Source organism: Parasteatoda tepidariorum, chromosome 1, assembly GCF_982258835.1.
Source record: "Parasteatoda tepidariorum strain Cologne lab strain chromosome 1, Ptep-v5.0, whole genome shotgun sequence".
Lineage (NCBI taxonomy): Eukaryota > Metazoa > Arthropoda > Arachnida > Araneae > Theridiidae > Parasteatoda > Parasteatoda tepidariorum.
In genome coordinates this window covers 121,489,037-121,502,440 of record NC_141755.1, presented here as the reverse complement: position 1 = coordinate 121,502,440, position 13,404 = coordinate 121,489,037, and the positions used below count along the sequence as shown (strand labels likewise).

At 27.1% G+C, this 13,404-nt stretch overlaps 1 protein-coding gene across 4 annotated transcripts in view; it reads left to right on the top strand.

The window, feature by feature from the left end:
• Positions 1–13,404, top strand: part of LOC147816835 (ATP-dependent RNA helicase TDRD9-like) — a 52,095-nt gene that overhangs the window by 15,432 nt on the left and 23,259 nt on the right. For all 4 annotated transcript variants that reach the window (XR_015429194.1, XM_087151667.1, XM_087151671.1 and 1 more), the window contains 2 exons: positions 5,530–5,751; positions 9,959–10,081. Coding sequence is in view for 3 of the 4 variants with exons in the window: in XM_087151667.1 (XP_087007793.1) it covers positions 9,965–10,081 (117 nt within the window). In the remaining variant the exon portion in view is untranslated. The remainder of the gene's footprint in view (positions 1–5,529; positions 5,752–9,958; positions 10,082–13,404) is intronic.

Genomic DNA, 13,404 nt, shown 5'->3' with positions numbered 1-13,404 from the left:
AAATTTATTGTTGTGTTTTTGACTTCAAACTAATTTTATTTATTTTATCAGTTTAAAATTCTAGTATGGGCCTTTTATGTTACACTTACTTTTAAGAAGAAATAAAAACAACTTTAAATTATTGCATATATCTGACTCTATGTAATTATTTGCTTTTGTTTTTTTTCCCAGCTAGTTTATTGCCTCAACTTTTTTTTTCTTTTTTTCTCTGTTTTTTTAAGTTTAAAATCAATAAATATGAAGATGCAGAGAATAACAGTTTTGATTATACCTATCATTTCAATTAATGTTATAATAATGCTTTTTTAAATTTATTGTTGTGTTTTTGACTTCAGACTTATTTTATTTATTTTTCAATTTAAAATTCTAGTTTAGGCTTTTCATATTACTCTTTTAAGAAGAAATAAATCAACTTTAAATTACTACATATATCGTAGTGTACATAATTATTTGTTTTTGTATCTTTTTTCCAGCTAGTTTATTGCTTCAACTCTATTCTTCCTTTTTTACTCTGTTTTTTTATGTTTAAAATCAATAAATATGAAGATGAGAAGAATAACAGTTTTGGATATAATTTCAATTAATGTTATTATGTTTTTTTTTTTTAATTTATTGTGTTTTTGACTTCAAACTTATTTTATTTATTTTATCAGTTTAAAATTCTAATTTAGGCATTTTATATTACATTCACTTTTAAGAAGATATATAACAACTTTAAATTACTACATATATATGACTGTATGTAATTATTTGCTTTTGTGTTTTTTTTTCAGCAACTCTTTTCTTTCTTTTTTACTCTGTTTTTTTATCTTTAAAATCAATGAAGATACAGAGAATGACAGTTTTAATTATAATTTCAATTAATGTTATAATAATGCTTTTTTAATTTTATTGTTGTATTTTTGACTTCAGACTTATTTTATCAATTTAAATTTCTAGTTTAGGCTTTTTATATTACACTTACTTTTAAAAGGAAATCAATCAACTTTAAATTAATACATATATCTGACTGTGTAATTATTTGCTTTAATGTATTTTTTTCCAGCTAGTTTATTGCTTCAACTCTTTTTTTTTTACTCTGTTTTTTTAATGTTATTATAATGCTTGTTTTAATTTATTGTGTTTTTTACTTCAGACTTATTTTATCAATTTAAAATTCTAGTTTAGGCATTTTATATTACACTTTTGAGAAGAAGTAAAACAAGTTTAAATTACTACATATATCTGACTGAATGTAATTATTTGCATTTGTATTTTTTTTTCAGCTAGTTTATTGCTTCAACTCTTTTCTTTCTTTTTTTACTCTGTTTTTTTAAGTTTAAAATCAGTAAATATAAAGATGCAGAAAATAACAGTTTTAGTTATAATTTCTATTAATGTTATTATAATGCTTTTTCAATTTATTGTTGTGTTTTTCACTTTAGACTTATTTTATTTATTTTATCAGTTTAAAATTCTAGTTTAGGCATTTTATATTACATTCACTTTTAAGAAGGTATAAAACAACTTTAAATTAATACATATATATGACTGTATGTGATTATTTGCTTTTGTGTTTTTTTTCCAGCAACTCTTTTCTTTCTTTTTTACTGTTTTTTTATGTTTAATATCAATAAATATGAAGATGCAGTGAATAACAGTTTTGGATATAATTTCAATTGATGTTATTATAATTCTTTTTTAAATTTATTGTTGTGTTTTTTACTTCAGACTTATTTTATCAATTTAAATTACTGCATATATCTGACGGTATGTAATTATTTACTTTTGTATTTTTTCCCCAGCTAATTTGATTGCTCCAACTCTTTTTTTTCCAGCTAGTTTATTGCTTAAACTCATTTCTTTCTTTTTTATTCTGTTTTTTTAAATTTAAAATCAATAAATATGAAGATGCTGAGAATAACAGTCTTTGTTATAATCTATTATTTCCATTTAAAATTCTAATTTTTGCATTTTATATTGAACTTTTAAGAAGAAAGAAAACAAGTTTAAATTACTACATATATCTGACTGTATGTAATTATGTACTTTTGTATTTTTTTTTCCAGCTAGTTTATTGCTTGACCTTTTTTTTTCCAGCTAGTTCATTGCTTTAACTCTTTTTTTTTTCTCTGTTTTTTTAAGTTTAAAATCAATAAATATGAAGATGCAGAGAATAACAGTTTTGATTATACCTATCATTTCAATTAATGTTATAATAATGCTTTTTTAAATTTATTGTTGTGTTTTTGACTTCAGACTTATTTATTTTTCAATTTAAAATTCTAGTTTAGGCTTTTCATATTACTCTTTTAAGAAGAAATAAATCAACTTTAAATTACTACCTATATCTGACTGTATGTAATTATTTGCTTTTGTATTTTTTTTCCAACTTGTTTATTGCTTCAATTCTTTTGTTTCCTTTTTACTCTGTTTTTTTAAGTTTGAAATCTATAAATATGAAGATGCAGAGAATTACTGTTTTAGTTATAATTTCAATTAATGTTATTATAATGCTTTTTTAATTTATTGTTGTGTTTTTCACTTTAGACTTATTTTATTTATTTTATCAATTTAAAATTCTAGTTTAGGCATTTCATATTAAACTTTTGAGAAGAAGTAAAACAAGTTTAAATTACTACATATATGTTACTGTATGTAATTATTTGCTTTTGTGTGTTTTTTTTTTCAGCAACTCTTTTCTTTCTTTTTTACTCTGTTTTTTTGAGTTTAAAATCAATAAATATGAAGATGCAGAGAATAACAGTTTTGATTATACCTATCATTTCAATTAATGTTTTTATAATGCTTTTTTAAATTTGTTGTTGTGTTTTTGACTTCAAACTTATTTTATTTATTTTTCAATTTAAAATTCTAGTTTAGGCTTTTCATATTACTCTTTTAAGAAGAAATAAATCAACTTTAAATTACTACATATATCGTAGTGTACAAAATTATTTGCCTTTTTTTTTTTTTCCAGCTAGTTTATTGCTTCAACTCTATTCTTCCTTTTTTACTGTGTTTTTTTATGCTTAAAATCAATAAATATGAAGATGAGAAGAATAACAGTTTTGGATATAATTTCAATTAATGTTATTATAATGCTTTTTTAAATTTATTGTTGTGTTTTTTTACTTCAGACTTATTTTATCAATTTAAATTTCTAGTTTAGGGTTTTTATATTACACATTTAAAAGGAAATAAATCAACTTTAAATTAATACATATATCTGACTGTATGTAATTATTAGCTTTAATAATTTTTTTTTTCCAGCTAGTTTATTGCTTCAACACTTTTTTTTTCTTTACTGTGTTTTTTTTTTAGTTTAAAATCAAAAAATATGAAGATACAGAGTATAACTGTTTTGGTTTTACCTATCATTTCAATTAATATTATTATAATGCTTTTTTAAATTTATTGTTGTGTTTTTGACTTTAAACTTATTTTATTTATTTTATCAATTTAAAATTCTAGTTTAGGCATTTTATATTACACTTTGGAGAAGAAGTAAAACAAGTTTAAATTACTACATATATCTGACTGTATGTAATTATTTGCTTTTGTATTTTTTTCCAGCTAGTTTATTGCTTCAACTCTTTTTTTTTTCTTTCCTCTGTTTTTTTTAAAGTTTAAAATCAAAAAATATGAAGATGCAGAGAATAACAGTTTCGGTTATAATTTCAATTAATGTTATTATAATCCTTTTTTTAATTTATTGTTGTGTTTTTGACCTCAGACTTATTTTCTTTATTTCATCAATTTTAAATTCTATTTTTGGCATTTTATATTACACTTTTAAGAAGAAATAAAACTACTTTAAATTTCTGCATATATCTGACGGTATGTAATTATTTACTTTTGTATTTTTTCCCCAGCTAATTTGATTGCTTCAACTCTTTTTTTTTCCAGCTAGTTTATTGCTTTAACTCTTTTTTTTTTTTTTTTTTTTACTATGTTCTTTTAAGTTTAAAATCAATAAATATGAAGATGCAGAGAATAACAGTTTTGGTTATAATCTATCATTTCAATTAATGTGATTAAAATGCTTTTTTTAAATTTATTGTTGTGTTTTTGCCGGATAAAATAGTAACTTTGGTAAGTCTTGAAGAATTCTTGGAATTATTCCTGAAAAGTCATGCATTTGAAAATCTAAATTGTAGCAGATATTTGTATTTAGCTGCTGAGGCAGAGTCTGACTAAGGCAGGGGCATAAGGGGCAATTGCCCCTGGCTCCCCGCATAAGAGGGCGCTTCAAAATCGATTGAAAATTTATTTTACATTTCTTTCCTAAATGATCTTTTTTAAAGCAAAATTTCTGTTCAATGTAATATCCGTAATTTTTTTGTTAACTTCTTCATTAATCTATTGTATGAACACAAAAATCTATATTTCGTAATTTCATAGGTTTCTTGGGCGGAATTCAGCTAAATTTTCGCAATTAGGATAGACAAATTTGGCCGATCAAAAGTCTGTATTTTTGCGCATCGCAAAATGCGATATGTTTACAAAAATACAAGCCTCTGATTGGCTTAAGTGCGCCATCATTAGTGCGAAAATTTAGCTAAATTCCGTCCTAATGTCAGCAAAGTTCGCATTCGGCATGATGGACATGGAATCGTCAATCAATAAAATGAACGAAGCAATATTTCATCTGACCATTGAAGGGGGGGAGGGACTTTATATCTATATTACTCAGTCATATTTTAACAGTGTTTGGAGAACACCAATATAATTTATTTCACAAAACTCCAGAATGTAATTACTGTGGTGAATATCAATCTATGGATCTCTTGTTAATGAATTGTTCTCAATTCCAGACAATCACTTTAATAATATTAGTTAACATCAATGCTATGCTAACCTAACTTGCTGAAATATCATAAAAAAGATTATTAAACAAACTTGAGAGGATGTATTGGGGGACGGTCTTTAATGGTCTCGGGACTTGCTCGTTCCAGCTTGGGTGTCTCAATTTTATTGACCTTATAGTTTTGTAACTTTTATTATGTCTTTTATAAACTCTTCTACTTTCTCCAATTTTATTGTAATTACTTTTGTACTATTTAATATGTTATACTATGTTGCTCTTTTGTAAATTTTACATGTTTATCTTTTAAATTTTTCTTTTAACTGACACTTTTAATATTTTGCTGTTTTAATGTTTTATCACCTTACATAATTTTTGCTGTTCTATGCCCGCCATGTTCGTGGGCTGTTTGCCATGTCTGATATGTATTTTATGTTTGTACTGTTCTTTGGATTATTATTTTAATAAACACTTACCCATATGCCCTAAATAAGAGCTGGTAGAGGTAAATTTTTCCGTGTCTATATTAGGTTCTAGTCAATTTTCTTATTATGTTATCTATAATGAGGTGAAAAATTTAAATACCTCAATAAAGTTCGGTTCTTCATTACTGAAAAAATGAATGAAGTTTTTGCCCCAATTAGGCTAAGTCCGGATCCTGTGCTGAGTTTTTTTAAAAGTTATTTTTTTCATGACACTAGTATGTTTGTTTTTTCAAACTAATGTCATTTTTTAATTTCTAGATATTACAACAGTTGGATATCAGTCCTGTGTTAATTATTCAAGGACCGACTGGTTGCGGCAAGACTACACAAGTTCCCCAGTATATACTCGACTACCATCAGTCTCGTGGAAGGTACTGCAACATTATTGTCACTCAGCCCAGGAAAATTGCAGCCATCAGCATTTTCAATAGAGTGTGTAAAGAGAGGAACTGGGAAACTGGCACAATAGTTGGTTATTAGGTAAAGATTCTGTTTTACTTGGGAGATCATCAAATAATATACAGTGTAGGAACCCAAATTCGACACTCATGAAATATTTGCGAGTTTAATTGTGCGTATACTGAATTGGGTTCGGTAAGATTTTAGCTCTCTCGTGTGAAATTCTGCTGCATTTTGCAAGATATTCTCAATTTCAGGCTGCATTTTGCACCCTCTGAAATCGAACTGAAAAATCTCTCGATTTTTTTATAGTAGCTAATATAATCAAGAAAAAGGTTCTTTGTCTGAAACTAGTTATTTTTACCATGATCGTGTAAAGTCTTTGAAGATTATATTGAATTTTATTACTACTGCTACTAAATTCGCGATTTTTTAAATTTTTTATTGAGAGGATGAATTACAAAATGTGAAAAGGAAATAAGTGTGTTTTACCCCGACAAAATGCAAGAATATCGCCCCTAATATTAGAGTAAAAAATTTTTTTATTTCATGCGAATTTTTTTTTTGTTGACGTTTCTGTTACTTTAAATTAGTAACCTATATATATTTGTTGTTTTTATAAGTATCTTGCAAAAAGATATCAGTATTAGAGAGGTATGTCGCTGAAAGCCCGAAAAAATTCTGCCACAGGGATTGCGAATCTGCATGTGCATATACTGAGCTGGGTTCGGTGAGGATTTTGCACCATCATTTCAACTCTGCTGCATTTTGCAAGATATTCTCAACTTCAGACTTCGTTTTCCACCCTTTGATATTGAACGGAAAAATCTCTCAATTATTTTATAATGGCTAATATAATCAAGAAAAGCGTTCTTTGTCAGAAACTAATTATTATATCATGATCATGTAAAGTTTTTGAAAATTATTTTGAGTTTTTTTTTATGTATGTAGTGCTTAACAATATTTTTTGAGTGCTTAAAAGGTGCTTTTTTTGTTGAAAGATTTGGCTACGTATCCTGTATGAGCCTACTGGGCTGTGCCCTGGGGCCCCAGGCACTCAGAGTGCCCTTGATAATCTTACTGTTCATTAATTGTATTAAAGAAAAAACTGTGATAAACAACATTGCCTTATACATTTAAAAAATTTTTTTTTCTAGTGTATGAAGTTTGCATTTTGTTTTTCTTTCTATAAATAGTCATTGATTATCATAACATTACTGATTATCGTAACATCATTGATTATCATAAACAGTTATTGATTATCATAACACTTACCAATAATTGGAATAGTTTACCACCAAGAAAACTTGAAAAGCACCCCGAAATCTATGAGTCTGTCTAGCCTTGCATTTGATGTAATGGGGGGCCACGTAACCGCAAGTTTGACGGCACCACCTATTGGTAAAGGGACTGACGCATGCTTAACATCTGCCGTTTCATAGCGACAGTATGGTTGCACGTCGAAGATAAGGTGGTCAAACAAGTTATCGTTCATGCCAATGTGGGGAAGTAGACATTGCAGCAGTTTTGGTGGGAAACGCTGGAACATCCACCGTACTGTCCAGACCTTTCACCATACGACTTTCATGTTTTTGGACCTCTGAAATAAGCTATTAGCGGACATTGATTCACAACGGATGACGACGTGTGTGTGACTGGCTCCAGGGATGGGTCAGACCGCAGCTTACTAGCTCCTTCAAAGATGGAATCGTCCGGCTAGTGTCGCAATGGGATAAATGTGCCAACAGTTTTGACGACTGTTTTTGAGTATGTGTACTGTGTATGACAACATTTGTGAGTTAATAAAATCGTTACCGTTACTTTACACTAGTGACCAGGTTTCATTTGAGTTAAACCTTATTGCAACATAGAAAAATATGATTGCCCACATATTTTTCTACATTGCGATAAGGTTTTTAAGTACTCGACAAGTTTTATGTTTAAGTCATAATAGTTCTAAAAATGCGTGACCACCACCAACTCTGTTTAGTATTTAGAATTAATTAAATAAAGTACTAATTGAAATAGTTAACATGGCACTTTGGGACAACTTTTAAACTGGTTATATCTGATGTGCATTGAAAGATGTTTTAATAAGTGACTAGCGTGAGGAAATTAATTCATACATTTTGATGGCAACTCATTTGTTATACCTTTATGCTTTTATTTTACTGTCATTCGCTTTCATGGTTTTCAAAGTTATTTTATTATTCGAAAATTGCAACTGATTACCATCCTAATTTGTTTTTAAATTATGCATAGTTTAAAAATGCTTATTTTATATATATTGAATTTTTGTGGTATTCAAGAAGTATCTTACTTTTTATAAATTGCATTTAAAAAAAAAAAGCTAAGAATAAACAACATTGCATTATATATTTTTAAAATTGAATATACTCTATTGCATAAAGTGTACATTTTTTTTGTACGTCTAATGATTGATTGCATATTTGTAAAACTTAAAAAGGCAAACGAATTCTATTTTTCTACATTCCAATGAAAACTTTAAGTATTCTTGAAAATTTTAGGTTTTTGGGCATTGGAAGATGTTTTAATAACTGTTTTAGTTTGACAAAATATTTCGTACCTTTCGATTTTTTAATTTTATTAGTTATACCTTAATGTTTATTTAATTTGATTATTTAAATTAACTTCCATGTTTTTGTAAATTATTTTATTATTTGAGGATTACAACTAGTTAGCATATATTTAAAAAAAAACAACAGTTATGCATAGTTTAAAAATGCTTAGTTTGAGTTTTTGGGGTAATCAAAATGTGTTTAAATTTATTAAAATTATTGCCTAATACCTTCATAATGATTTATTTTATGTTTGTGAAGTTTTTTAGTTCGTTTTTAAACATCATGGCATGTTATAGGAGTCTAAACTGTTTTTGTGCCTGGGGGGCCCTGCTCTTATTGATTGGATTTTCATGAACTGTGTTTAATGTTTCTACCCACCAGTAACAGGTATTTTTTAACAGTTAATTTGTGATAAGGGAGTCCTTAATAATGTGATTATCAATGCTAATAATGACTCCATATGAGAATTTGATTCAATTACCAAGATAAGAAAATAGTGTCTGAATGATTTAGACTTGTGACAGAACCGTCTTGATAGCAAGCAGAGCACAGAAATGTTTTTTGCCCCTATAACATGTCATACTGTTTTAAAATACTGTTGAACTTAGAAAACCTCACATACATAAAAAATAAAGCATTTATAAGGTACGCAATAATTTTAACGAACACATATTTATCACCCCAAATTCTCAATGCACATAAAATAAAGCATTTTCAAACTAAGCATAATTTAAAAAAATAAATAAATAAAATAGATAACCAATTGCAATCCTCAAATAATGAAATAATTTTCAGAACCAAGCTAATTAAGATAAATTTTAAAAAAAACAAAACATAAGGGCTTCAAAGGTTTGAATTATTTCGTCATACTATTAAAGTCAGTTATTAAAACATCTTTCAATGCACATCAGACACAACCAGTTTAAAAGTTACTGTCCTGTAGTGCTCTTATTCTTAACTGTTTCAATTATTACTTTATTTAACTAATTATAAATACTAAATGGAGTTTGTATCCGCACGGATTTGTAGCGCCACCTAGTATAACTTGTAACACTGAGAGAGAGAGTGTGTGTGTAGAAGGACAGCTGCAAAGAGCTACAAAAAAGCTCTCTTCCAAATAATAATAAATGAATATTGTGCATAATTATACAGTCCACTATTTTCTGTTTATTGAGCGAGTACATATTTACCTGAGCGTCGACAGAGTTGGTGGTAGTTAAACATATCTATAAAAGTTAGTTGAGTACCTAAAAGCTTCATTTTAATGTGGAAAAATAGATTTTGATTGATTATTTAAGTTTTCCTGGTGATAAACTATACAAATTATTGGGGTTTGCATGGATTATCCATCACTATTTATCTAAAAAAAAAAAAAAATCACACTTTTTATACTAGAATATATTTATTTTAAAAAAATATATTTTGAAGTGTTTTTGCTCTTAATTTTATTTTTAATACAATACCAGGGGTCTGTCCAGACATTTTGTGAAAGGTTTGTTAACGGACACAAATTTTTTCTAAACAGACCCCTGAATACATAAAAAGTAAGATTCTCAAGGACCCCTGAGTGCTTGGGGACCCTGGGCACTGCCCGGGAGTGGTACTGACTTGTGTTAAAATTCACAGAATTGTATTCTAAAAAGACTGATCATTGAAACATGCAATGCGTAAAATAATTTTGAAATGAAACTTTATTTCTTTTTCAGGTAGTCATGGATCAGAAGATTTCTTCTTCTACTTGTATTTCCTATGTCACGACGGGTGTCTTGTTGGAAAAGTTAGTGATTGCTAAAAGGATGGACATGTATACTCACATCATAATTGATGAAGTAATCCTCTTTCATACATGCCTTTTCATAAAGGATTTCAAAATATCAATCTTAATATGTTTCATTCTATTTTATTTCATCAGTTCTTAACCACTTCCTTTACCAATTGTTTTGAAGAAAAAAAATTAAATTTTTTTTACATGTGAGTAGTATATGGGGGGGGGGGGGGCTAGAGGACACATCTAAACTCCTTATATATAATCATTTTAAGCCCTTTTTGGCAATTTTAACATCGAAAAATGACATAAAATCTTTGAAAATAACAACTTTTGAAAATCAAAAACACTAAAAAATGATGTGTTTTGTTATGAAAAACAACTTTGAGTTAGCTTTGAAACAAAAGCATCAAAATGAACATTGTAATGTGAAATATGAGCAGATAATTGACAAAACAAGTCATATAACTTTGACAAAGTTGTTTTTCGATATGTGAATAAACTCCAATATTTAAGTTTTTTAAAAAGGAAAAAAAAGCAGCGTCCCCAAGATGGAGACACTGATTTTAAAAATTTAGAAAATAAAAAGTAAGGAAAACTTAAGCTTCTTCTAATTCATAATCAGAAATTTTGTTATTTATCCAACCTTTGAAATTAAATATATAAATACCTTTGTTAATTTTCTTCATGCTTTTATCAGATAATTCTCCTGAACTTTTACTCAAAAAATATTCTTTTTCATTATCTAGTTTTGCAACGACTGTTTCTCCATATTTTGTATCTATTTTTCTTAGAGATATTAAATTGTATTTACTGACTTTTAAATCTCTTAAACTATAAATATCTGTACGTTTCTTAAGACTATTGAATTCTTCCATTTATTATATTTCGTTTTTATAAATACAAATTCATTTTCTCAAGATTATTTTTTTGATATATTTATTTATAATTTCATAAGATGATTCATTCACTATTTCTGTAGCTTTCTCTCTTATTTCCTCATTTTCGATTTTATTTACTAAATCTTCTAATATATCAATATAGGTCATGATCAAATCATCAATTCCGAATCTATCGTGTGTTTCATTAATTTCCATTAAATCACAAATTAAACATACTAAATCATATATTTCATCACTGGTTTCCAAGTATTTTAATTCCTCCATTTACTAGGAATTGTTTTTTGAAACACAATTCTTATAGTACATGCATTTACGTAATGAACATCCAGGACCTAAAATTTTTGCACATTTTGGTACTTCAATATCTAAATCCTTGGATGGCATATTTAATTCTTGTAGTATCTCTTTTTCCATAATTCCTCCTTTATAAGCAAACGTACCACCATATAAATCATAAAGATTTTGAATATATAATTTTACATTATTATTACTAATCCAGAGCTCTTTGTTATTAGGAGTCCTTTTAAATCTTAGACCATGTATCTCTGTAGCACATTTACGTACTATACTCAGTTCTTGATCATCTAGTTCACAGTCTGGTGTAAATACACTAATTGTTTCACCAAAAGGTAATTTTGTATGTACCCACCCTATTTCTCGGACTATCTTACGATTTGGAAGTATAAATCCTTGAATATTGATAATAAGAGTTATGTCATTCATATTTATTAGAAAGTGTTTTTTATAAATACTTTTCAAAAAGCTTTCTTTTCAACTTGTACAACCGTCTTTTTCCAAGTATTACATTTATAACACGAGGTCATATTCATAGGAAATCCTTTCTTATCCAAAGTAAGAAAGATACCCATATTATCAGTTCTCTTTTTACATTTTTCGCACCAACGTCTATTATCCATATTTATTAGAAAATGTTTTTTATAAAGATATAAAATATAAGAAGATATAAAAAATATAGAAGATAGAAAAAATATAGAAGATATAAGAAAATATAGAAGATACAAAAATATAGAAGATGTGAAATATAAAATTAATATACAAAAGGCACAGTATTGTAATCGTCTAAAATTATTCTTTTATCAAATCCAAACGTATATCTTTTATTCGTCTTAATACTTGAAATATTTCGATCTTTTTCGATTTTAAATTGATTGATTTCTACATCTAAGCAATCTTTTTCACCAGTTATTATTTTCATTCTATTATCAAAATCTAATAGAGTTTCACTCTGGTATGACATTTTAAATCCTTTAACTTTTCCATGTACAGAATTATCATTCAATATATAACCATAATCTTTAGAAGCCCCAGCTAACCAAGATGCTATGTATTTATCATTTTCCAATTCATTTGTCCATTCGCCTAACATGCATCCTGTTTCAATTTTAATGGTTCCATCGTCTATATACACTACACTATCTGTATCATAATAAAGCACTTTATCTCCTAATTTATCTAACATTTCATATAATCTAATTCTAGCTGAACTAGTTGTAAAAGCGGCTATATATACGTTGGTATTGAAGTTATTTTTTCAAATTTATCTTTCATTTTATAAGTCATTTCAACACAATCGTCATTCAAAAAATTCATATTTATATCTTTAATAGTGTCATCTAAAATAATTCTGTAAAAATCTTCAATTTCTATTACGTATTCTGTTTGCTTCATATTATTTCTTTGTCCAAACTTACCCCATAAAGAATTTAAACATATCTTGGCTATAAATCTCAAACCTGGATTGTCTTCAATTTTATCTAATTTTATATTCAATTTTTCTTTAACTACTCTTCTGTATTCTTTCTCATTTTTGAAATTGTTTTTCCATTTATCGCATGTTTCCAGTTTTATCTTTAAGAACATTTTAACATATTTTTTAAAGAGTTTGTTTGATTTATTTTCAAAATGCCAAACTTCATAGATATTTAAAATCTCATATCCTTTTTTAATTACTAGTTTCATTTCATCAGTTGTCCAAGTTCCTATTATACATCTATCCTCATCACTATGTTTACATTCAGAATTTCTTATCTTATAACAGATATCACATTTTTTCTTCTCCAAGGCTGTTTTGAAATGATTACATTTTACTGTTTCTGAACAACTTCTACATAATGAAAATATTAACTTTTCTGCTTTATAAGGTAGTACAGGATGATATAATTTTTTAGGTGGAAATACTTTACATTTAATTAATCCATACCAATTGTCATTATAATTTTTAGGATTATATATCTTTTTTGGATGTTTAATGGGATAGTAATCAAAGTAATTTACAGTTGGATACAGTGAACATACATCGATATATCTACCTTTTTCGTTATCTTTCATTTCATATTTTAATTTGGTAGGTTCACATCTTCCTCCAAAAAATGCATCTCTGGGATTTAAACGTTCTACAAAATCCCTTTTCCATTCTTTTTTCATGTATTTTTTCATGTATTTTTTCATATCTTTATTATTATCA